This window comes from Tyto alba, unplaced genomic scaffold, assembly GCF_018691265.1.
Source record: "Tyto alba isolate M040663 unplaced genomic scaffold, T.alba_DEE_v4.0 Super-Scaffold_14, whole genome shotgun sequence".
Lineage (NCBI taxonomy): Eukaryota > Metazoa > Chordata > Aves > Strigiformes > Tytonidae > Tyto > Tyto alba.
This window is the reverse complement of record NW_024881276.1, coordinates 21106160-21132593: the sequence shown is the minus strand read 5'-3', so window position 1 is coordinate 21132593 and position 26434 is coordinate 21106160. Positions and strand designations below refer to the sequence as shown.

The 26434-nt window shown below is 40.5% G+C and overlaps 1 protein-coding gene across 1 annotated transcript; it reads right to left on the bottom strand.

Moving 5' to 3' along the window:
- Window positions 1-3783: 3783 nt before the first annotated feature.
- On the bottom strand, window positions 3784-25326 carry LOC104369030 (cytochrome b-245 heavy chain). The gene is made up of 13 exons (XM_009976460.3): window positions 25091-25326; window positions 22146-22241; window positions 20614-20724; window positions 16739-16823; window positions 15322-15467; window positions 14344-14534; window positions 10982-11111; window positions 10061-10153; window positions 8403-8656; window positions 7949-8111; window positions 6966-7112; window positions 5638-5762; window positions 3784-4899 (listed from the first exon to the last, which is right to left on the bottom strand). The coding sequence occupies exons 1-13, from the start codon at window positions 25133-25135 to the stop codon at window positions 4773-4775; spliced, it is 1713 nt and encodes a 570-aa protein (XP_009974762.1). The 5' UTR covers window positions 25136-25326; the 3' UTR covers window positions 3784-4772.
- Between the last annotated feature and the right edge of the window lie 1108 nt (window positions 25327-26434).

The following is a 26434-nucleotide window of genomic DNA, read 5'->3' as shown; positions in this document are numbered from 1 at the left end:
GCACAAGCACGTGCAAAATTGGCAAAAAGATTGTGGGAGCTGGAGATTTTCAGGAAACTTGCAGAGCTGGGGAGCAGGAAGGAGTGAGTGAGTGAGTGAGTAAAGCGATGACCGCAGCAATTGGTAGAAGAGGATGGACAGAGGGAAATTGGTGGTAACTGAGTGGGCAGAGATACACTAGTTAGAGAGGTAGAAGAGTACCAGCAGAAAGGGTGGGAATGGGGTTAACAGAGGTACAGAACGGGGCTGGGAAGTCTTTTTAAGCTTTCAGCAAGTCTCTCGACACTTCTCCACTCTACTGTAATTAATTTTGCTGCTAGTCTGGGCTGTTTTGTGTTTGTTGAATGTAAATGAGATCAGCGGGTTGCTAAGGTCTGTATGAAATGCAAAAAGGAATATGTAGTTCATGATGAATAACTACTCTGGCTTGTGTCTGTGGAAATGATGCTCTTATACACAGTCAGACATGAGGATCTTGATCCTGCCAACGCTTATAACCATTAGCACCTTAACGTATGCTTCTAACTTCCTTTGAGCTTATATACCTATGTGTTTGAGGTGCCAGGGCTTACACCTGGCTATGAATTCTACAAAGAACTCATTGAAAGATGAAAAAATAAACCCAGTAAACATTCATTTGCTAAGAACACTCCAAAACAGAGCAGGATCCTGAGAAAAAAGTGCTGTAATGAGGCCCTAATATTATTTCTTCTTTGTTCAGAAGTAACTTGTATTTCACAGGCAGCTTTTTGTTTTTCTGTTTCTAATTCGGTTTAACCCACAATTCAGGGACTGAAAGGCAGAAAGTCCCCACCCAGCAGAGAAAGTCTTACGAGACTGAAAAGAGGAAGACATATTTTGCAATCAGCGTGGTTTCTTCCTGGGACATGCATGATGGTGAACAGGCAGAGGAGCATTTTTATTGTAGGTTAAAACTTAGGAAAACTTGGATTTCATTTGCCCATGTGCACACTTGGCAAGTATGTCCCAGGAAAGGAAGGAGGACTAGATGAGACCCAGTACATACCGAGATCTCAATTGAATATGTTATCTGAATATGGCCAGGTGCCATGCCCCCTCCAAATCCCCCTTCCAGCTTCCAAAATCATGATGAGGCCAATGGAAACCAGAGCTGCCAAGCACCCCGGATGGTCAGGGTCTTTAACTGTAAGACTAACTACAGTGAACTGAAAATCAAGGTTATTGATGAATCAATTAACTGCTTATTTCAGATGACTACATATGGGAAGACAGAGAGAATATAAGAAGGGAAGGAAAACATGCTGAGCTGAGGCCATAAGTGAGACAAGCTTTTCTCTTCAGTCACTTTGCACTGAACTCCTAATTGATTCCATTAGTTGAAAAGGTTATTTTAATAATCCAACAACTGGCTTTTCTTGACATCAGCAGAGCATTTTCCATTTGAATAGGGAATTTGTGGAACCGGATGGAAGGAAAGATCAGACATCAGTCCACTTTGTAAACTCAGGTGCAGCATGAATTCAACAGTGCGTGTCACACAGACTGCACTCCTGTCTCTACTGATGGTGTCAGGAGTGCTAAGGGATCCTTACCGCTCCGCGTCACCTCTGCAGATGAGGCAGAGCTGGGGCCAAAGGTTACTGTTAAAGGACAGCCCTGATGGGAGAGCTGCTCGTAGTGTTCAGATCCCACTGGAAGCGGGGACAATTCTAGAGGGTGCCTGGAGACCCTGGCGAGCGTGGGCAGTGGCAGAGCTCTGTCAGAGCAAGCACGATAGCTCACTTATTTTGGCACCCACAGATTAGGAGCTTAGTAAAGATGGAAGAGTTTTGTGGTGGCAGTTGACCCTCACCAATGAAGCATGGAGTTCCCTCAAGTCCTGCCTTCAACCATTCACTGCCATCCCCCCCACGCTGCTTCCCCCGCTGTCCGCAGAAGCAACCTTGAGACGTCCCTGCCTTTCAGAAAACCTCCTGCAGCAGTGTCATGGTGCCAGGTAGCATTGCCTAAACTGCTGAGTACCATGTGCTGTTTCTCAAACAAAGATGAGAGGCCACCCTTTGTTTCCAGGGCAGGCCCTTCCCAGTCAGCAATTTGACAGCAAAAGAATCAGTTTATTGTGAAAGTAACCCCTTCCCCCGCCCCCAGGAGAGAAAATCCCCAAACACACGGAAGGAGGAAATTTTCAGGGAGAGGCCCAGCCAGTAGGAATGGTCAGATTGCAAGCAGTGGCATTTGGCTACAAAAGAGGACTGTCCTTTGAGCTCACCTGTAGCCCGCTCCCCAGCCTTCTCCTCCCGGTGCATGAGGAGCGCTGCACGTCCTGCCTGGGAAGCTGTGTTGGTGTTGCAGCCACAATTGTCTAAGAATTTAACACAGGCATGGGCTTTATATCTAACGTAAGCGTTGTAAAAGATGTTTTATTAAGAAAAGGTCTGTGTCTAAGGCTCATCAGTGAAACCGCTGATTTGGAGAACTTGTAGAGAACAAACAAGCATTTGGAGGAAAGGCTTTACTCCTTTACCATGCTAGAAGACAGTAGTATTTACTTAAAACAGTACCACTGGCATCCCTCTGTGCTTTGCTGAAGAGTAGGGAGGACTCAAGCTAGTTTGTTTCTTATGTTTGTATTTCAGTCATGTATCCTAAATTTTTAAAAAACTTCATATTCAAACCATGACTGATAAGGCATGGCTTGCTGTTTTAGCAGGATGTAATATAACAAACCTTTGAAAGAAACTGAGAAGCTTTCACCTGCTTATTCTTTTATATGTTTTAGGAAGACAATGATTTATTAATAAGCACAGAATTCTGTTTTCTGAGTTTGAGGTGACAAACAACCCCTGGTACAAGTGTGCAGCAGGTCAGGGAGTGTCATTACAACCGGCTGAGTAAGGAAAGATCCCTGGACTTGTAAGAACAAACATGGCAATGTTTAGAAAATTGATGGGTGAATTAAAATACACCCCTCCAAGACTCTTCACGTGATAAATATGCTGTCTCCATTAGACCCCTTGCAATTCATCTTTGCCCACTTTCTAACAATATAAAAGCCTCCTTGCATTTCCATTAGAATCAAAGGTAAATATTTCAATGCTCTCTGCACAGGCTGAGAGCCTTATTATATTTCAGTAGCAGTATTTTTTATTCCACAGAAGAAGTTTCTTTAATTCTGCTTATATTCTATTCTGATTTAATAGGTGTATTCCAGACAGAATTATGTGGATTTAGATATGGCCCTTCTGAGGAAAATAACTGAAAAATTCCCCAGCTTTTCCAGAAACTGATCTTTGCCAGCATTTGCCAGAAACTGATGCTAATAAATAGGAACTGGTAAGCTGTCCTTCTGAAGTATCATGAAGTGCTTGGATAGCATTTAAAAATGGTGTGAAGGGAGAACACATCCTGTCTAGCAAGTTGAGATGTAAAATATGCTACATGCAACCAGATGGCTCCACAAACTTGTCTGAAATTGCAGACCACCGCTTTTTTCTGTGACTGTAAGAATCTGTCAGCAAGGTCTTCTGCTGTGTAGGAGCTATTGCAGGGCTTGGCTGTAGAGTTTAGAAGTCATGAAGCAGGTGACTGGGCTGAACAGGAGACCCATGGTGTACTAAACTGTGGCTTTTTCAAGGCTTTTTGCACTTGTTTTTTAAATTTTCTGTGCTGCTGGTTTTAATGCCTTTTTTGTTCTTGTTGTTTTTGTTTTCTCTCTGCTGGTATTAAAAATTTCAGTTCCTTTTTATTTTTAAGAACTTTTTACCTGTAGTGTACATACAGAAGTGCTGTGCTGTGTATGGGTGTCTTGTACACATCAGAAACTTTATTTGTAGCTATCCCAGCTATTGCTCACATGATCATTGCTTTCTCAAACATGTTTCACCATCAAAGAGGAACAGCTGAACAATAGGGCCAAAAGCACTGTATGCATTTAAAAATGCTTCAGAAAATACCCATTAAATCATTTAGCAACAAGTTTTTTCAGCCTTGAAAATCAGAAATGGCAGTCTTGAAAACACAAAACCTCTTCTTGTTTGGGTCCCCGCACTGTGAATTTGAAGATGTGAAACTGAGAGTGTTTGAGGCAGCCAAGCGTGGCTTGCATGCCAGGTGTGGGACTTGTTTTGACTCCACCCTCGTCATCCCCCGCAGCTGGGGTGGGGGTGGCACTCAGAAATCCAGGTGGTTCCTTCCCAGTTCTCCATTCTCCTGAAGTGGAGCACCTGCTCTTCAGCAGCCTGGGTTATCTCTTGGACAAGACGTTTGGGCTTGTATTCAGAAGCTTGAAAGACGCTGGTGCGCAAAGGAGATTTCCTCTTGTAAAGAACAATCTTTCCCTGTCACCCTTCCCCAACGCCCCCTCATTCCAGAGACTGGCTGCAGCCAGGATAAGCAGTCTCCTAATAGCAAGCATTATGCTAGAACTCTTTATCGTTTAATAGCATTAAGCTTTATCAGTGTGAATTGGCTCCCAAAAGCTATATGTCTGCTTAGACCCTTCAGCAGTCATTATGAATAATAGGAGGATAAAGACAGTTAACTGAGGGGAAATCCCCTCACACAGACAAAGAAAATAGATTTCTACTAAATTGCCAGCACGTGAGGGCAGTGCAAACTTTCCTAAGGTAAATCTTGCCTCTTTACCACAGCACTAAAATATTTCCAAAGAAGCAAAGGGATTTGCGTTAGTGTAGCTGAGATCAGAAACTGGGCTGTCCTTCCCAGACTCCAAATAGAAAAAGAGATCCAGTCTTTAGACTTTGTATTGAATGACTCCTGATGCTTGGGAGTTAGAAATTTTCCTTGTTAAAAATGAAATGTACTCCTCGCGGGTCAGCTTCTGAGTTGCTGATGCTCTGCTTGTTGAGTGTGTCAGCTAGGCCTTCAGGTCCACAGAGAAAAACACCTATTCGGGAGCTGTTAAGAAAACGAAAATATGGTCAAGAACTAGATATGGAGCAGCTATATGTTCTTCATGTAAATCGATCTTATGTTCTGTAGGTGCAATGTTTTTTTCCTCAATTACAGGAACTAAATAGGAACCGGATATCTATCCTTTAAAACTTAAAATCCCTTAAAATTTGCAAGGCACTGCTGCTTACTGCTTACTGCTGCTTACTGCTGCTTCTAAAACAAATGGTGGGCTAAATCTCAGCTCAGCAGAAGTTGGTGAAGACAGGTTTATTTACTGCAGTGGAATCAAAGAAATGGAGCTTCAAAGAGCTTATGGCACAAATTCTTGAAATGAACTGCTCTGGCTTTTTTCCTAGTAATTTTGGGTGCTCAGCTAAATGTCATCCATATTCAGATTTTGTTTTTTGAGGTAGAAAGTATTTCTGGAGGTATTTAGACAAAATCTGATATTCCTATCTACTTCAGCTGGAATAATGGAGTATGTTTTTTCTAAAACTTCTGCTAGTAATTAGATACTCCATGGAGTTCCTCACCAAAAAGAGATGATTTTTTTTTTTTTTAATTAAAATTGTACGTTAAAACAATTTGGTCAAATCTGTGGCTGAAACAAGAATAGAAGATACCTGGAGATTGTTAGAAAAAAAATGCTCCTTAAATTTATCAGCCAAAGGAACAAGATTGTGCTATTATGGCATTTAGATAGAGGAAGTCTATAGACACTATCAGTTTGTACAGGCTTACCCAGGGTGCTGCCCCGCAATAGTTTTGAACTCATTTTCCCAGTTAGGTCTTCCATACAAGGTTTTCTGTTTAAGGCCTGTAATCACATCTTTCTCTTCTTCATGATGCACTACAAAGTGAGTGGCCTGTGGGAAACGAAACACAAAGGACAGGATGAAGACAGAGTTAGATACGGCAGCATTATATCCTGTTAAAAAAATAATGATGTCAATACACACTGAATTATTTCCAAACTGAGAATATGGAATTTACGGTGTTTAGCAAGGAAAGCTAAGACTGGTAAAGTCCTGACTATCAATGTCTATCTCCTCCCTAGATTGGATGGTATCAAGAGTTAAAGCTATGAAGCATTGAACATAGCAATTAATTACATTTCTTTTGCAATGAACTAGTTTAGTCTAAGAGCTGTAAAATAAAAATGTAAATTAAAACAAAACTTTCCCTTCAGATACAATAATACAACTCCCTTGACGTTAATGAAGTTCTGCCAGCTTGATCTCTTGAAAATTTGATCCATATGAGGAGGTCTTGTCCACCCTCCCTCGCCTAGACTAGCTAAGCTAGGTAAAGCCAGGAAGAGATGTAGTTAAGGGCATCATAAGTTCAGGTCTTGTGGAGTTCTGCAGCACTGTTATATGAGAAACAAATTACAGGTAACTTTCTCTCCAAGCAAAAATTGTGTGACTTTTCTTCTTTCCTTCCTGTTTTTTTTCCATGGCATGTGTGATAACTTCCTACCTTGCTCCTACTCCTCCCTGTCTGCTTAGCTGAGCTACCATGCTTTAGCCACATGATGAATTTTGCAATGGTGAGATATAAGTAAAATAAAACATCACTAAAAGTAAGAGAGTGAGCACCTTTCCTGACTCAATCACACATTCTCAAATGGCTCATGGAAGAGCTTCTTGCTCCTTTTTATCCTCACAACAACCTACATATGTGGGACCAGATAGAGAACTCATGAGAGTCCTGAAACAAATATGCTGCCATTGCTCAGACTTTGTGCATTAATTTCTGCAGTCTCAAATGACATTAATTATGCTTTAAGCAGTATTAGCTGTCCTAGGGAAACTTGCACGGTCAGCTGCAGTTAGTACTATAAGGAAAGACTGCTTCCCAGAGTAAACCAGAAAAGAAGTCAGGGAGCACATTTAGCATCCGATCCCATGTAACATCTGATGGATAATACTTGCCTGCATTTAAAACCTCTGAGAGCCAGATGGAGGCCCAGCATAAAGACATGCATTTGAACATTCATCAAAACATAACAGACTTTCTAACATCAACTTCAGTGAATATCGAAGCGGTATTTTCCACCATGTTGTTACCTGAGATTCATCCCAGCCTGTAAGGTAGATGTTATAGCTGAGAAAGTCTGCATTATTCCTCTCCTGCATTTGAGCCTCCAGAGATTGCAAGAGGTCAGCAAACCATTCAAAGGCATGAGTGTCCCTGCAAAGCCAGTAAAAATAAATCTGAAAGAGACAAGAGTGAGCTGTCAGGGGACATAGGCACTTATGATGGTTTCTAGTTTTATGTCTGCTGACAGAATGAGGATAGCAGAGTTGCAGAAATTGCCCTGACCACTTCAGTAGGTGGGAAGGCTGGTATCAAAGCTATTCAAGAGTTTTGATGCTGGGAGGGTTTGCGAAACAGAATAAGCATCTGCAAAACAAGGAAACATCTATTTCTCTTCCACCAGCAGGTTACATTTTTAGTTTATTATGTTTCTCTACTTACATCCTTGTAAAACAGTTTGTCAGGACATAAATTAATGATTTAAAGGTAGACTCTATCTCCCCGTCTGCTGTCAGGCAGGGTGAATTACAGCAGGTAACAAAACCAGTTCTGTTCTCTGAATATGACCATAACTGCAGAGTGTGACCCCACACCTCTCTGCACAGTGAGTTTTCAGGTGCAGGAGGGGAGAGGAAGATGGTAGCAGTGATCTTCCACTGACGTAAAGTTGCTCTCTCTGTGCTTGGGGAAGGAATGCAATATTTGCATGGGCTGTATTATTGCCTTGGACTTTGTGTTTCTCAAGCAGATTGAACAACTCCACTGCAAGTGGAAACCTCCAGGGCCACAGTCAGGGTTTCCATGTGTGACTTTGCTTGTAGGCTATTTCTCCTTTTGTTATGTTTTTGCTTTTGACTCTCCTGCTTCCCTGCCTGATAGTCTTGGGAGGTGACTGGACTCCTCTGGTAGGACTCATGCATGTCTGGAGCCAGATCACCTTTGCTGGGCCTGTTTTGATTTGGGCTGTTGGCCCTTGAAGAATTACATGGGTTCTAGAAAAAAGAACACGTACCTTCTTGAGTTTTAGGTTGGTCGCATCATGGCAGTATTTGTACCAGACAGACTTGAGTACAGATGCAAAGGGAGTGACCCCTATTCCAGCTCCAACAAGCATAACAGTTTCATAACTAAATACGTCCTCACTTGCTGTTCCAAAGGGGCCGTCCACAGCTATCCTGGAATGGAAAGTACACTTAATAAATAAATAGTGAATATTTATTAGCACAATTTAAAATAACAAGAAAGAGGTAAGGTGTTTGTCTGCTACAATGCACATTTGGGCTGAATGCTAGTCAGCAAAAGGAGAGGTGGGTTTGATAAGAAAAAACTGTGAAGAACCATCTAAGGCCCACATCTGTGATGGAAGTAGCTAAAGATTGTATCACAGGTGCCAACAAACTGGTTGAGAAAAATTTAAACCATCATAGGTGTTGGTTGACTTTACTATGGAGACTCTTTGTACGTACTTGGGCAACTTCCATGCCTCCTGGAATTCTTGCTTATCACATCCACAGGCATTGAACAAGCCCTCTGTCCAGTCACCTACGATACGGACGTGAATGCTGAAGTAATCCTCTTCTGGAGCAGAGGTTAATGTAAATGGATGCCATTCCAGTTTAGACACTGCTGGACATTTGACAAAAATGTATTGCCCGACCTCCATCTTGAAGCCTTTCTTCATCATCTGGAGTTCAATTGTCTTGAAGGGATGAATGACCACCTACAGCAAGAGAGACAAGGGAAAAAAAGGGAAATGAAAAAGGCTGTCTTCACTATTCACCGGATGTGTCTACGCCTTCTATCACTAACATCATCCTCTGCTATGAGAGCAAGGAAAGCAGGTGAAACTTTGTTCCTGGCAGAACTGGGAGTGAGGAACAGAGCACCTGACAGCCAGATGAAAGTCTTCAGAAGATACTGAATTTTTGGTTGAAGTATTTTTTCACACCATGCTTGCAGTCACTCCAAAAGGGACAGGTCAGACTGGCACATCTTGTAACACATCACCAGACCTATGTATGCACAGTGTCAATTCCAGATGCACCTTACACAGTGGCACAGAGCACAGTGTTAATGGATCTGACGGTATATACAGGGCCAAAACCATAGGGCCATCATACAGATAGGAAGTTGGATAGAGAGTACCACTGGAAACTGATGTTTTCATGTTATAGCTGGGTGGGACCTATAGTATGGGCATTTGCATTCTGCCTATCTTTAGCCACGAAGAAATAGAAGCAATATTCTAGAAGCAAAGCTAATATTTCTGTCGTTATGATTTTTTAATCCTAAAGTTGTTTGCCAAGGTTATTTTCATTTTTCAGAAGAGATTTGCAGAAGGGAGAATCAAGTTTCTGTATCTATTAATGTAAGTATTAGTAATAGTGCTTAGGATTGTGGAAGAAATTTTCTGCCAACTGGGAACTAAACAGACGCCATAATCATATGGTGTAGAAATAGTTCAGATATACTTTGGTAAAATTACCAAAAAGCACACTAGTAAATAGGAGCCTTCCAACATGTCAGCATTGTGTCAGGGCACAGTAGAGACATCTAATGTCATTCCCCAAACCCTGCTACAATTTGAACAGGGTATGTCCCCAAGATGCAGCACAGTGCCATCTGAGGAAATTTCACTGGGAAAGGCCAGGGTAGTTTCGATATGTTTGAGCTTCATGCCATGCTGATTTGGCTGTCAGACTTTCAGAACCTGTGTTAATATCTCTGCAACACAACATGGGGAAGGGAAGCTCAACATTAGCTTCGGCTGCACAAAATAGGCACCTCCCAACTTCCCTTTTCTGGAGTCATTTTTTTCTGCTGAAAAATCAGAATTCCTGAATATCTGGGTACGGAATTTCTACATTGTGGAATTTTTCACTCAATACAGAGAAAATTAATTTCTCTTTGCTAGGATTCAGTCCTGTGCCTTAGCTAACTTCCTCCTCTTGCCCTCTTTAGAGGCAGGCTACACTTAGGTGTTAGAGATTAGCATCATGATAGCAGCCAGAACATTCTTTTCACTGATAGCATTGTCGGTTCTGTAGGAGCATCTGGCTTTGCTGCACCACTTGGAAAGATTGGTAATGTTTTGCTGGGTGTTAAGCATAGCATCAACACATACCTTTGTGATAACAACCTTCTGCTGTGACCTCCAAAACCGCACCAATCTCTCACACAGGTACAAAAACATGGGACCTACTACCCACTTCCATGTCTGTAAAGAGAATAAAATGAGAAGTCAGATGATGAAGATGGCAACTTAAATTAAATTGAGTCTTGGAAATGCTATGAGCAGAAGTGAAATTCAAGTAATCTAGGCTCTTTATCAACCAGAGAAGGGAATCCTTAAGAGATATTACACATTCAAAATTACTTCTGGTCAGAGAGAGAATGTCTTTCTCTGTTGAGAGTTGCATCTGGCTTTTTAGTTGCTACTACAGCTACAGCAAGCTGTTTTCCTATGAGTGATTTTTTCTCTGTCTGAAAAATAATGTAACTAAGTGAAATGTGGAGTAAAGCTCTGAATGTGTTATTGACTCATGTCTGTATTACTGCAGGAAAAGATGTGGTTTCTGTTAACAGATCATTCTGCAATGTGAACGAACAAGCATCCTGATTAGTCAATAAAAGCTGAAGTTTCAATATCACATTTCCAGAGACATTAATTTTCTGTTAATGATCATTAGTTCATGAATAATGTCAAACTACTTATTATGTGGATTATAGCACTTTATAGAAATCCCCTCAAGCCACAAAATATATTTTCGGTAAACCATTCTCAGATAAGATTTGCTCTTTTGCTTTGCCTGTTAATTGTGCTCATTTTACGGCACACTGGAAGTGGGTTGTGTGTCTGTCTGTAGTCCATTTCTGCTTATAATCCATTATGTTGAAATCTATTGCTTTATGTGAAGGAAGCTGCCACTGAAGAGTGTGAGGGTTACATAGTTGCTTTTCTACAGCAAGTGCATATGTTATTTAACAAAAAGAGTAAACTGTAAACATTTGAAATTGGATTTACACTCGAGACAACTGTTCTTACCATAGGAGGATTCCCTGAAAACTGGGGGATTGAGCAAGCCCCCTTTTTCCCCCAGTGAGTAAAATTCTTGTAGCAAATCTCTGGATCATGTTCAGCCAGACTCTCAGCTGTCTGCCCCCGGACAATACGCCTGGAAAAAAATAAAAATCATTAGGACAATGAAATAAAGATGAAGGTATCTATCCCTTATTGTTATTCTATTTATATACTGTATTTATGTGGAGCTGAGGGACTTCTGTAGTGCTACAGCCTTGATACAGTGTTACTGCTCTAATCAGCCCACAGAATTGCTATTAAAGTGATACAAATGGGCAGGAAAGTTTGTGGAGGGAAATGCTGACTATAAGATTAAGTGAGAAACTTAGAAGTATGTCCATTACCATTTTCAGGATGTGGTCACGATAGGAAAGCTTCATTATTTTCAGAGTTATTGTACTTTTTTTTTTTCTTCACTAAAAATAAAACCTGGAGTGGGCAAGGTAATCAATTTCCTAGTGACCAGTACAGAAATTATTTCTGTTGTTTATATGAGAAACCTGGAGAGTCCTTTCCAACATATATTCTTCCTTTGACCCTTCCTCTCCCTCTAAAGCTGTGGAGTAGCTGTTCAGTTGGTGCGAATGAGCACAGATTCTTCTGATGAAAAGCAGCTATGCCAGCTATACCAGCTTATGTCAGCTGATGATCTGGCCTCTATATTCTTGCTTGGTTAGGGTTTGTTGTTGTAGCTGTTGTTTGTTTTACTACAGAGAAGCCTGGCTGCTCCAGCTCAGCTGTATTTCCACTGGCAGAGCTAGTTCTGAATAACAGTTTCAGTTTTGAAGGGGAAAATTGTATTCTGATCTTGTACACTATTTTCTGCCTCTGTCTGGAGTTCTGACAACCTCAGGAGTGTGTCTGAGAGTCCCCAAAATGATGGTGATTAGTAGGATGAGGGTTATAGTAGAGAAATGCAGATCTGCTGACTTGCCCTAGAAATGGTCTGATTCTGATCAGGCTGTTCAGTTTTATGCCAATATGATTCTTTTGACATCTTCTTCCCATGACTTCTCTTTCTGCTTTTCTAGCTCAGTTTCTGTTAACTAGACTATATTTCTGATGTTTCAAAAAAACATGGTATCTAAATCATATGTATGCCTAGCTTTAAGTGACAGATCTATCAGAGGATTATTAGAAATCCTGTGCACAGTCTTGAAATTTAGAAGATTGCACTGCTCATAAATATTGCTAATGAACCTCTTCTTCATGAAGGCTTTGATTAACATCCTGCCTGAAGAATAAAGGGAAGGCATGACACTGTCCCAGGAGCATCACGAGTTGCAATTTGCAGGAACATCACCAGTTGTAGTTTACTTCCCCACTAATGACAAGGGTTCAGCTGAGCCGCCCTCTGGGATGAGTTACAGGAACAGGAGGAGCCCATTTCCTGCCCCTTTGCTTAAGCACCCCATTGCTCAAGGGAAAGCGGGACTGAGGGTTTTGGCCTTGCTCTGTGCTCCATTCAAGGTTTGACAATGCCAATACCCTGTACAAGAGAAGGAAAGGACTTATTTTTCCTTGCTACTCAGTGTCGATGCTTTTCCAGTACTGTAATTAAGCTTTCAGTAGCATAGCCTTATAATTACTTCTTTTTTTAGCTGAAAGTTTCACTTTAGCTTCCAAAGCAGCGTGATCTGCATCTCTGTACTCTCTCCTCTTTACATTTACTGTGATGGAAAGTGTGGGACATTTGTCTGACACACATAGCTCATGCACAGCGCTACAAAAATGCTGTAACAGCTTGTAACAGACAAAAATCTGCCCCTTTGATTCCATTAATTATCTTTGCGTCAGTTTTCTGTATCTACATATATGTATGCATTTATATATATGGATGTATGACACAGCCTTCTGTCTCCTGAGATAAACTGACATCTATGGCTCTCTCTAACATGTTACTCTGAGACTGTCAGATCATACTTCATAACATCAATCTTTGCATACCTAAGATGCCTTCCGTGAATGTAAAAAGCCTGTCCAATATCTTTTAGTATATTAGTACTACTCAAAATGTCATTCTTGCTTTTAAGACCAAATAAGTGAGGCCACTGATTTCACATCCAGAAAGCATCCTTCCCTCTACAAATAATAATATTCCTGTGTTTATCTGCTTCCAAAGGACAGCTGAACTTCTCTGACAACCACATTCAACTGCGCTGCTGCCCAAACTCTGGTCTTTTTAGTACGGTGCAATTAAAATGGTGGAAGTATACTGAACATCCAAGTAAAAAAATGTCAACTTTTATGAAATATATGCTCTTCACTGACCTCTAGAAAGAGCAACACTTGCTTTCTGATAGCATTGTGTAGTAACTACTGGCAAGGTTGGATATTTTTTTCAGTAACTACACAATATTTGCTGAAGGAAACATGAACCACTTGTTCTTTTCCTTCAACAGGTTTTGCTGAAACCTTCTCCTTGTCTTGGAAGTTGGAATGGACAAATATGCTGGTAGCGATTCTCATCTGCCTTCTATTTTTGTTCTTCCCGTTGTAGTCTCATTTCTGTCTTTTTTCTGGCACTGCTGGACTGAGAGGAAGTGGTTTTGAATAGTCGTTTTTGCTGGGCATTTTTAAAGCACACTTTCTAGTGCACCTACAATTTCCTTTAAAATGGACAATATAGTATAATGATGAACTATGAAATACAGCTCGAATGCTTTAACCTTTTATTTTTCTTTATGCATCAGCTCTGTGGTTTTATAAAATGGAACTAAAGATCATTTTCCTAAGTTCTAAAATTATTTCATTAGGCTTTTCAGCTATTTCAGAAGGTATGGAATGAACCGATAGTAGAAAAAGATGTTTGGCATTTGAAAGGTACAAAAACTTAGTTGCTTATATTTGAGCTGCTAAATATCTATTCTGAAATACTGCTGATATTAAAAGATAATCTAAGTTTGAAAGATAAATCTGTGTTTTTAATAGTTTTCATTTAGCCAACAAAATCCTGGGGTCTATATAATTTTTATGGTGAAGTCTCCTTACGTGCATGCATGTGATACAATTCCTTCCAGGAGAGAAAGATAAATTAATAGTTAGAAACAGGAACCTTGGAAAAGAGCTTTCCCATTAAAATATCAGACGAAGTTGAGTATCAGTGAGCTTAAGTATGCCAGAGTCCCATAAAGCCTCGTGCATGTGAACAGCTTGTTGCACGTACAAGTGAGAGCCTCTTGTCTCTCAGAGTCTGTACTGGCCCATCATTACCATCAAAAATAACTGCTGCTTAGTGATTTAAATCCCTATACTTATATGTGTACAGGGCTCTAAATTAAGTTACAGTAGATATCACGTATTGTGTGATAAGTGCAAATACTCACCCAGCACCATGGATGACAAGGCCAATAAAGAAGATGACAAAGAGATGGTGGGTATACCAAAATACTTCAAAATATGACCTTCGGATGGTTTTGGTGGATGACGTGATGATTAGTATGAGGGCCAGCGTGATGATAACACCAGTAAGGCCAGCCAAGTACGTGAAAGCCACATATAGACCCCCCACAGGATTCTGTGAAATAATTGCACATGTTAGTCTAAGGAAGGGGTTGCATCAAAGCAGAGCCAACTGAACCATCACTCTGTCTCACTTGCCAAATCCTTTACCTTGCTGTAAGTCCTTAAGTCACCCTCTATGAATTTGCATGCCAACAATGCCAAAATCCCACTCGATTTTTGTTGCACTGCAGGTGTGCTAAAGCAAGTAGAAGTAGAGAGAAAGGGTTTTCCACCCATTCGCACATCAAACATTGTTTCTTACTCTGCCACTGCTCAGCAGTATGGGCTTGGGGAAAGTGAACACTTCTGCACAGCTCTGTTGTTACATCCATATTAAGGGAGCTAAATGAAAGCTCTCCTTTTCAGCAGCATTGTGCAACTGTGGGTCTCATAACTCATCCAGAGAGGTTGGATGCTTGGTGCTTCTGAGGAATGGGGAAGTTCCTTACTTTGTTGGTTTTTTTAACCAGAGTTAAGGAGCCCAAGTTCAAAACTTTTGCCTTGATTTCTGTGTGCTTTTTTGTATGCCACATCTACCTTGGTCAGATTTCTTTACAGGTTATTTATTTTTACGTAATATTTTAAAACTAGTTTGAATTCCTGAGGTGAAAAAGTTTATACTACCAAAATTCAGCAACAATATTACTGGCAAATATAGGAGAATGAATTGTGCAAAGTTTTGCTGCAAGATGGTCCAAACCCAGACAGTGCACACCAGAAATAGGCACTCTGTTCAGATTGTCTTATATGGTCAACTAAACAAATGTAATTCTGATTCTTCACACCCTTTTGTCACTTACCCCAATAGTTTTTCTAAAAAAGTTGACATAGCTTTCATTTGGGTTATCACCAAGACTGGAAAGTGCAGCTGCCAGAGTTCCTTTCTCTTCGACACGGGCTTGCACACTCCACTCCACATTGAATAAGTGTGCGATGGTGTGAATAGCTTGGAGTGACAGGAAAGAAATAATCAGGGTTAAGCACAAGAAAAGTACTCAGTGTTTTGGGGTAAGAATTTACGTTTGTAACATTTGTCAACTGCAGTTTAAGACCTTTGCCACTTTCACCCTCTTTATCACAATTTCACCTCACCAAAATGTTTTACTGTTAAAGCTTTACCATCTGAAGTTTACATCTTTTTGAGTGGGGGAAGGAAAGAAGTAAAGGGAAGAAGTTTCCAGCACATCTTTGTTCAACAAAGGTTTTCATCAGTTCAGGTGGAAGAGCAATACCCTTCAGTCTGGGAAACCGAAGCATGGGATGGCTTAAATTATTTGTCAGGCTCATCCAAGAATTCTGTCCACAAGCCAAGAAGTTAATCTGGATGTCTTTGGTGTCACATCTGCTACTGCTGCTTCGCTCTGCTGTATTGCTAAAAATCACTAATGTTCTTGCTGAGCTGGATGCATCCCATAAACCTCGTACGGCAGAGATGCTTCACACTATTTCTACCACACAATATTGCAGGGTAAGCTGTACACCTCTTCTCAAAATTTTTCCCCTTTTGTATCACTGGATACTTATTCACTTTCAAAACAGGGCCTGACGGGTACACATCTTGCACTCCTGAACAACTCATCTCTGCTGCAGATCTCCTCTGCGGCCTTCCGCTAACTGCATCACACTGCTCCTTTTCTATGAAGTGGTGGTGAGTTTTCAGCCACATCTCAGGAAGGGAGCCTGCTCAGCTCAGGTAATCTACTGATACAAAGACTGTTCTAGGATATATGATTTGTAAGGTACCTGCATTTAAAAGTAATAAATTTAATGGGGGGGGGGGGGGGGGGAAGATAAAACCCCCTTAGTTTGGAAAATGAGAGGTAAAATATGAAAACATCTCCATTGCCTGTCCAAGACTTTTATACCCTTTTCTGTCATAATTTCTATTATTTGTTCCAGACATTCCAGTGAAGAAATCAGTCTAAACAAGAATTAAGCCCAGGGTATCTGGTTCTCGGGGCATTGCTAAACACCTTTTATTAACCAGTGCCATGAATGGTACTAACAGTTCAAGAGAAAGATATCTTTCTTATTGTTATTTTGCTGTCTGCCAATTGCAGAATAATATTTGGAAAATGATTTAAGTCTTGGAACACGCTGACTCCTTTAGGTTAATGAAATCACGTTTCTGCCCATATCCTTAAGAATTTGAATCCCAGCTGGATACTGTGTAAAATGCATGAGAAAACATAAACAAAGAAACATCTGAGCACCAACCAGTATGAAGGGCGATCATCCATGCCACCATTTTGTGAAAGGTGAGATTCCTGTCCAGCTGTCGTCTGACACGGGTAGAGCAGCACTTTGGGTTTGAAGAAAAAAGTATTTGAAGACTTTGTGACGTCTCTGCATACTTATTTAAATGCAGGGAAAAACCAGGGGCCCTGAGCACAACAATTATTGGCATTGCTGATAAAGACTTAGAATTCCTAAAAATAGGCAAAAATATTTCCCTCCATACTTCAGAATACAGTAATAACAGATTATGTTTTAACATGTCCCATTGAAACAAAGTATTTGATAATGAGAAAAAAGCTTAACATCCACTATGGCAAAAATATATATCTTATCTGTGTTAAATTTAAATTGCACATTATGAACAGGAGGGATCACACTTGGCTGTGGCAGGTGACTGTTTTGGTAGAGTCTCAAGTTGCCTCCTGGCATCAGGATTCTACAGTGGTTCACGCTGTAGAAATGAACTTTAAATCTTGGGTATAACTGTGTCAGGGAGCTTTCACCCCAAATGTGCTAATCACTTATGGTCGGTAATATGAAGTGATTCCTTCTCCAAAAAGCTAGGTGTACTTGCCTGGCATTCACTTACAACTTGTTGTTTGAGCTACCCAAATAGAAACAGAAATTAAAAATTTCTGCTGATACAAACTGAAGAACTTGGTTGTTAATGAAAACAGAATGATATTTTCATTAAGAACGACGACAGGTTCCTAAGAGGCCCCATCAGAATTGTGCTGTGGTCAGTGGGAGTTTTCCTATAACTTCAGGTTCCTGTGAAGCTAGCATTTGATGTCTCCTCAGAGCAGAAAGCATATTGCTTTTGCTGACTGGCAAAGGGAAGAAAACACTATACAAAGTAACACAAACACAATAACTATGTAGCTATTTTTCCACAACAAATTAAGAGACCAAAATATTCTCCCAAGTGTTTGCCAGACACTAACTTTGTAGAAGGCAGGGTAAGCTAAAGTATCTTCCCAGCTGATTGGGTGAAGCTCATCATCCCGGCCACCCAGGAGTGAAACAGAAGAAGCGAGGATGAAATACCAGAACAAATTAATTTCTGATTTGTTCTTTACTTAGTAGAGATACACCAGAAGTGGCCTTAGTCTTCCATACCAGTCCATTTCTAAATGTCCCATGAGTATTAACATCCCTCCTTCAGTTTTTCTCTAGCTGTGACACATTGATTAAAGGGCAAATTCTAACACACTGGGGCTATTTCAATGACTTCAGTAGACTGTAACAACATCCAGGAGAAATTTTTCCTTGTCTGTATCATGTATCTTGAGACATAATTTAAAAGACTGTAGAGTAAACTGTAGCATAGTGAGGAAGTGCCAACTCTGCTTGACTGCCTTGATCTTTCTGTTTAAGAAGCATAAAGCCAAGCAATGGTGAAATGCTGTAGCTAGGTTTAGTAGTGGGTCTCTTTAACAAGTGATGAACACAGCAATGAATACAGCAATAAAGGGCATGTAAAGACAATACAGTTGTTCTTTCGATTAATAACAAATAACTTTGTAGTGTATGATTTCTGGGTGGCAGGACGTAAAGGGCAAGAGTTTCCAGCACATTCCTACTGAACAGTGGGTATGAACAATTCTCCCCTCACCTTAACCCCCGTGACATTGCTGTTGGAAAGGTCACTACCCTTTCAGTAAGTTATGCGACATTTTAAAATCCTGATTTTTCTTAAGAGATCCTCACAGGTGTTACTTGCAGAGCATAGCTAATTAGAGACAACAGAAGAACAAGCATAAACAGCTGTACCCCTATGCTAAGGCCACCACAGTCCTGGCACTACCACTGGCACACTGGGCTGTGCACATTTCACTTAAGGTATAAAACTACCTCCTTCTGGAGGTATAACTTTATGGCAAACAACAACTGAAGTTAAACAATCTTCAACTGTCTAACAGTTCTATTTTATGTCCTTCCCTCACCTCCTTTCTCATCCTCAGAGCCCTTTGCTTCCTCATACAGCCTAGCGCTATCAGCAAGATAGCAGGCAGCAGAAATGGAGCTGTAGCTCTCTGCACGGTTCGCACTTGCAAGATGGGTGTAGCCTGAGTGAGACTGTACCACAGTGCCCAAGGCAGAAGGGCTTACTCTGTAGCTTGAACACAGAGATAAAAGGGACAGCTTTATCGGGATCCTGATTAGAAAAGTCAAGCTATAGATGATAGGAGGTGAGCAATTCAGGACAAGTAGCGTGAAGTTCTGGCTCAAATACAGTTCTCTGATTCCTTGGAATAAGTTTTTAGCCTTCCAGTACCACCTCCAAAAGTGTCTTCAGTTCTTTCATTGCTTTGACCTTACTGCCCGACCTGCTTTCAGCTCTGACCCCTGTGGAATCTACTTCAGACCTCATGATGGCCTTGTATGATCAAGAGCTCATCAATATTTTCCAGTTGCATTCATCCAATAGCAACATCAATTCTTACTAAATTTATGTTCATTATTGACTTCTGCAGCCTGGGGAGTCAGCTCTGAATTTTGGCATATACTGGTTGATCTTTCTGAGGGCAGGGGGAGAACAGCTTTAACCCTACAGTTCTACTTACTATTCTTTTTCCTTTCACATACGTAGTGGGGTATGGCTGTCTGCTTTTGTAGCATCCCAGAATCTGAAGTGGTATAGCACAAGACTGAAAGCCTGGTCTGTGTAGTTCCAACATATATTACTAAGTATTACGCCTTAAAAAGGCCAGGGCACTGGCCTTACTCCTAGATGTAATTTAGGCGCTTAATGTAGCAGACACATCTCATTTATTCAGCCACACTGATTGTCATGATATATGTACTAGGTGGAGGTACAGCCTGAGCTGTCTCTGATTATTTTCTTATTATTTTGTATCCCCCTCTCTTCCCTTATGAAGGACCTTTGAAACACTGCATCTGTTTTATTGCCTCCTCCTTTTCTCTGCTTTTTCAGCCCCTTCACGATATCTCATTTGCGTGAAGGAATTTATACTAGATTTGCAGATGAAAACCAGCTTCTGTGAACTGATTTTGTTGACCATGTGTATATTAAAAAGTTCAAAGTGTATGTTAAAGACTTTAGAAAGAAAGGAGGAATCATTATATATTTGGAAGGACAGTTCATGAGCTTGAGGAGAATACTGCTTTTCCACTGCAACATGGCATGCATTGTCTGCATTATTTCTGCTGTAACAGCCAGAGATCTAGATTTCAGCAGGGTGATACAGTCAGTACAATCATAGGAAGCCTCTCCAGCTGTCACATAGAATCAGTTGTTCTTTCCTTAGTGGTGGTTCCTTGGTGCTGTATGTAATATTTGCATTTGGGAGCTAGAAACAGTCAAAAGGCCTGTGAACTATTTCATCCTGAGATGGAAACATATCTCAGACAAGAAAGAATGTAATTTATAAACCAGATGAAAGCAGTCCCTTTCTGAAAGTCTGTGGAAGACAACATTTAATTTAAGAACTGAACATGCAAAGACAGAAGACACGGGCCAGTGTCTCCTGCTATAAATGGGTGTTGCATTGGTGACAAACATGGCAAATGTATGTAAGTTCCACCTACGGCTGCCACCAGGCAAAAGGACTTTGAATCCAGGGTGGCAGGATGCCCAGGAGGCAAGGAAAAAGGGAAGACTCAAAGGAGGCCAATTCAAGACTAAACCTCTCAACAGAGCTCTAGGTACACCATTGGCATACAGACCTCAGTCTTGCTCATAGCAAAACTGCAGGCTTATCTACTTCTTAAAAGAGGACATCCTCAAAGTACAGTATACTTGGGGAACTTGGACGAAGTTGCTTCGTATATTTGCAAGGCTGCTTGGGTGATTATCTTTCATAAATTTTGAAATTATTTCTTCATCTTACCGCACTTGATCCTCTGAGGAAGGAGAGCAAGTTTCGACATACTGGCAGCAGAATCAGCATGCAATTGAAATTCAGACAAGCTGCAGGGGCCCTCGCCAGAGCCAAAGCATGCTGTAATTGGAGAGATGCTGTTATTAAATGCATTGCCTAAGACATTATCCAGGACATGGATGGGCACAGATTTCATTTATGCATTATATCACAACTTTTCAGGAGTGTGAACTCTAGAGTTAATAAACAATGTTCACATTTCAGAGTAGTCAGAGACACATATGCAGACAGAACACATTCCTCCAGACAGGCACCTTCTATTTCCAGTTTTGAAATAATATGGCTGTACAAAAAGCTCCCTGTCATGTCTGACAATCAATGGCCCAGCACAGATGCAAATCTAAGCCATTAGTAGAGTTTTCTGTCCTAGGCTGTAAAGAAAGTCTCACTGCTGTAATTTCTGTTGGCTGGGGGGTTATGGTAGACAGAATGACAGCTTATGAGGGAAGTAGGTTTATGTTCTCTGTTGCCAGTAAAGAGAGTCTAGGGAAATTTGTTGCCTCATCTTTTAGGACTATGTTCCCTTAATGTTGCTCTTCACACCCAGAATGATTTCCAATTTTTGAACAAATACTGTTTGAAATGAGGTAATAATGACCATATTAATTCAAACACAATGAAGGAAAGGAAAAGACAACCGTTTGCTCTCCTTGCCTTGATTGGGACCCTTTCAGGTTTCAAATCAATTGCTGATTTGGGATTACGCTGAGCTTTAGTTATGCAAGCATAGGGCTCTGTGACTTCAAAGGCAACTGCACCAGGATTGCAAAAGATGGAATTTGATCCATAGATCTGAAGCCGTATGCAAATGGGATTTCATGCATTGTTGAATTAAACCATGGCTTTGCAAACCTTTTATGAAGTGCTGTGTTCTGTAATTTGAAGCTTAGACTGATTTTTATGTCTGTGATCAGGCTTTTAAAATATGTGAACAAATTAACTTTGTCTGTCAATTGGTCATGGCCCTTGGTAGTTTTGGAAATAAGTTTGTAGTAGGACGCATAATGCTGCATTAACCAGTTGGATTATATTGAATAGCCTGGGGTCTAGGGTCACTTCACTACTTGGCTACTACTCACATGCTTGATAACTATGTGAATGATGATTGTTCTTCAGAGCTAATAGCTTTGTAAACTATTCATGCTATGAAAAATAATTGCAAGGGGAAATGATTGTACAATAGTTCAATGGCGATATTTTATTCATCTTTTGCTTAATAAAGCAGCCACAGTTCATATCACTTTAATTACCAGAAGCATAATAGTTACCTGAAAACATCTTTAGAATAGGATCTCTCTATTTTATGTACCAGCTTTCTATTCAGAAGCACTGAGCATCTGTTTGCATTTGGCTACCTGTTTGCACATGACTTTTAACTCCTACATGAACCTGCTGCTCCAGCCACTGTTTAAATCAAATAAAACTAGGGGAAAATGATCTGTACTCTGTCTCTGCTGAGTTAACACATGTTTTGTACTTACGCCAAGGAGTACTCTGGTGTAGAAGAATTTTGGTGGAATATCATATACAAGGTAGTACCACCAGAAGAGGAAGACATTTAACCCCAGCCACACAATCTGAAAGGGAAACGAACAGGAAGATTTCCAGTTTGTTGTTAGAGATCATACATCTGAATTTACAGAGTTCAGACAATGGTCAGTTCATCATGCTCCTGTTTGCACAGAGAGGCATACTGCAGGGTATAAAGGGTTCGTCAGGGGTGACAGAATTTTTTTTTGTGGAAATGGGCTCTGATGTGTGCACACAGGAGTACAAGAGTGGCAATAAGCCAAAATACAGCATTGGGTAGCTGAAACTTTTGCATAGCTTAAGGGGTTTAGACAAAATTATATAAAGACCATCACTTTACAGGTGTTTTGCTGAGTCTGTGGGTCTAGCTGAATCTCCAAACCTCATTAAAGGTTAAGGCCTCTTCCAAATGGCAGTTTCTCAGACATATTAACCTATGTATGGAGAAGACTTAAAAGGTGTGCCAAAGGACAAAGAAGCTTGAGATCTAAGTATAGATGGCCTAAATAACATGTAGGACCTAACTGAGTAGGAGGCTCTGAAGGTCTGAAATAAGCCAGCAGGAAATATTCAACACAGGCACTTTGGTAGTGGTTGGACTACCCAAAACTGGGATTCTTTGTATCTGTACTGCAGTGTTCTCTCAAAATTGCACAAAACCAGTGCAGGTTTCTTTAGGGAAAGAGAAGTTATTAGCCCTTCTCAAAGCTATCTAAAGCAGCTTCCAGTCCATCCAGACCAAGAGATCATAGTGAATCTGAGAATTTGCCCTTCTGGAACTGGTTGACTGATTTCATGTCCCACAGTCAAACCAATCTGTATCTCAGGTACCCTCAGCCTAGGTAGATTTACTAGGTGGTGCATGAAAACATAGGAGAGAAGGTCTGAGAACTGGGAGAAAACCCAGCCTCTGGTTACAAATTAAGGATGAGAGAAACTGTGACATTATACTCCCTCACTTATACCTAACATACGTTTTGCTAGTTCTTTGACCCAGATGACACTGTAAAAAACTTGGGATTAGTTTAGATCTTGAAAATGTGTTACCCTTGTGGCATAAATACAGGGAAATGAAGGGATTTCCATCAGGGTCAGGCAGTATATGGGAAATCCCCAAATCCTCATTAAAAAACCAAGCCCATCTCACGATTAAATGCTTAGGATATGTATTTAAAGTGAGAGTGTGCCACTCCCATGTACAGTGGGAGTACGTAACATATCTGACAGCATGCCCAGAAGACCAAGATGTTTGGCATGATCCTTGACAGTCTCACAGTTTTTCTTGGTGTTGACCCATGCTGAACATGGACCCTTTGAAAAACAGTGTGACACCTTCTGGCAACTTGTACTGAGTTTCAGAGTTAGCGGCCATCCATGCTCTTTAGCTAGGGCCGGCGGAGGCAGCATAGGCTGGGGTTAAGGCTGTCATGTTTCTGTTTTGTTGAGGTACATCAATAGAAACTGTGGCTGTCCTGTTTCTATCAAGCACCGGACAACCCTGTACCTAGTCAGCATGCAGTAAAGCTGTAGAGGACAATGCAGAACACTTTGGTAAGGCTTCCAGTGAACTGTCCTTTTATCTGGTTTCTTTATCAGTCACTTTGCTAGTTTCCTTCTCTATTAGTTGACCTTGTTAAAGTTTTGAGCCTCTAAAACCAAATTCCTTATTTGAACAAAATAAGGGTTTCTCACTTAAGTCATTTAATATTTCAGATCTGGTGGGAAAAAAAAAAAAAAAAAAACACGCCAGAATTCACCTCTTGGCAGTTTCAACTTCCTCAAGTCACTGAAGGTGACAGCAAACAGTTACTCCTTTTAAAAGCACTGAAGTGCCACAAGGATTATGTTCCTAAACTAGAGCTACACATCTACAATGTAATATGTAAATATTGATTTTTCATAGCAGCAGAAATGCCTTTTTGAATTTAACATTTCAGTCACCACAAACGTCTTAGTTCTATGCCTTCTTTTTCTTTCTCTCAGTATTTACATCTACTAACCACACTTGGCAACAATACCTTAACTGGTATTACATTTTGGTGTTTTATATGGATATATGGATGAATGGATGGATAGGTAGACAGATAGATAGATAGACAGATAGATAGATAGATAGATAGATAGATAGATAGATAGATAGATAGATAGATAGATAGATAGATAGATAGATAGATAGATAGATAAAAATATGTAAAACTGTATACCTATAGCTCTTGTATCACACTGCGAAGTGAAAAAAATTAAACACTGGAATATTAACTTCTGTCTAAGTTTTCTCCAAGAAGGACTGCCCGACTTTGCTGCACTTTTAAATGATACTGAGATTTTCAGTACTTTTAAATCTTGATCAGAATTAATTTAACCTACTTTTGCAGCCATTCTGTGCAAGCTGTACGCAAACTCAATTCAAATACTAGTTGTCTTAATGAAGGACTCATGAATCTCTGATCTAAATTCTGGCATCTGACTCTAATACAAATTTTATACCATCAAGACACTGTGCTTTCAGTTACACTCACTTTTGTTTATAAAAGTGCAAGAAAGGGTGGTTATTGTAATTAATTTCTCTGTTGCAGTGCACATAGTTAAATGAGATGTAATGTTAATTGTTTTCCTTAAGTCACTGCTGCATCCCAAAACCCCAGATATTTAAATATTTCCAACAAAGCAAATGAAAGTTAACATATGATCATTTCTCAGCTGACAGTGAAGCCTACAGCAACTGAGATACCAGAGAGATCTCCTTAAAAATTATTCTCCTGAAGCATTTCACTGCACTTGCTGCCCTACTTTCAGCATAATCAGATGCATCGTTCACTGGCACAGTGAGATCTGCTTAGTACAATTTTCAGTAGAACTTTTTACTAGACACAAACACAATAAAAATTGTACTTACGACAACGAAGATGGAAAGTCCTTCATTCTCCACCCAGTTACCCATGATTGCCAGAGAAGAGTGTGCACAACAGCCCTGTTCTTTCTGGGACAGCGTCTATGTCTTCTCTCATAAGGAAGTGAGAGTAGAAGCTTGCAGCAACCTGTTTCCTTTCTCATTCATTTAGGAAATAAGTTAACCATTGAATCATGTCCATAGTTCTGTTTGAAACATGTTTCTACCAACTTTACATGTAACTTTTCGTAACTCAAATATATAAAAACTGTTGAAATAGACTATTTTTCCCTTGTGACACAGATAATAAAATAAATAACAGAGCTGGTCAGGTTTTCTGCTAAAAAAATTATTGACGCTTTATATAACTTTCAATGCTGAAATGTGATACAGAATGAACAGAAAAGTTATCTCTTCACAGTCTTGTCTTTTTTTATCACCTCAGGTCTGAGTTGCCATTCCTGCTGATTCTCTTTGATAAATAATCACTAGAATTATTTCTCTTCCAGTAATTCAATGTCCACAGAAGCTTCCAAATGTAATCTAACCTCCTCTTGTCTGACACATGCAAGCCTTGCTACTTCCTCTCTGCTCAGGCCAAAACTGAGGACATATGTCACTAGATTGGTTATTTCTCATATTTTACACTCTTACAGAGTCCCCAGCCCCAGGAACCCTGTCACTCTATAAGAAAAAAATTTAAATAAGCATTTTGATTTTCTGATTAGAGACAAAAATATCGGAAATTGCCCAAATGTATTTTAGAGCTTAGAAGCCAGAGGATACTTATCCCAAGTGTATTTGTTTAAAAAGAATTAGATAAAGGGAGTTTAATGATTTCTGAATGTTTTGCTTCTGTGGTGTCACAATCCTCAAACCTGCAATAAAGAATGCAAAATGGTAGTTTGGAGAAAGCTTTGGGCTTAAGAGGGGCCATCCTTCGGCAAGGTCCAGGTCCTAAGGAGGAGCAAGGCCTCCAGGCCTGCCCCCAGCTGGCTGCTTCTCCTGTGTATTCCACCCACCCACTGCACCACCGAAATACAGATCTCTTCCCAAAGTGATGGACACAAGTCAGTCTCCTTTCCAAAGAGGTGAAGTGTATGTACATGTGGTGTCCTTGAAAGATGTTTTGAGGATTTAGAAAGCAGCAGAAGGGCAGTTTGAGTGGCGGTGTCCCTCTGCCAGAGCTGGGACGCCCTGTCGCACCCTGCAGAATTTCACAGCTCTGGAAGCCTGAGGGAGCCTGGCATAGCCTTGTGCTGTGCTAACAGCTTTCCAGCACAGCGACATTTTCATAGGCCTGATCCTGCACCTACTGGAGTAAAGAGCAAGCTGCTTCTTGCATTTGCA

Coding starts and splice junctions, on each gene's coding strand:
- LOC104369030 (XM_009976460.3), bottom strand. CDS start 25,135: ATGGGTAACTGGGTGGAGAATGAAGGACTTTCCATCTTCGTTGTC. Junction 20,725..22,145: donor ACACCAGAGTACTCCTTGGC/GTAAGTACAAAA, acceptor CTCCAATTACAG/CATGCTTTGGCTCTGGCGAG. Junction 15,468..16,738: donor GATGATCGCCCTTCATACTG/GTTGGTGCTCAG, acceptor TGTCACTCCAAG/CTATTCACACCATCGCACAC.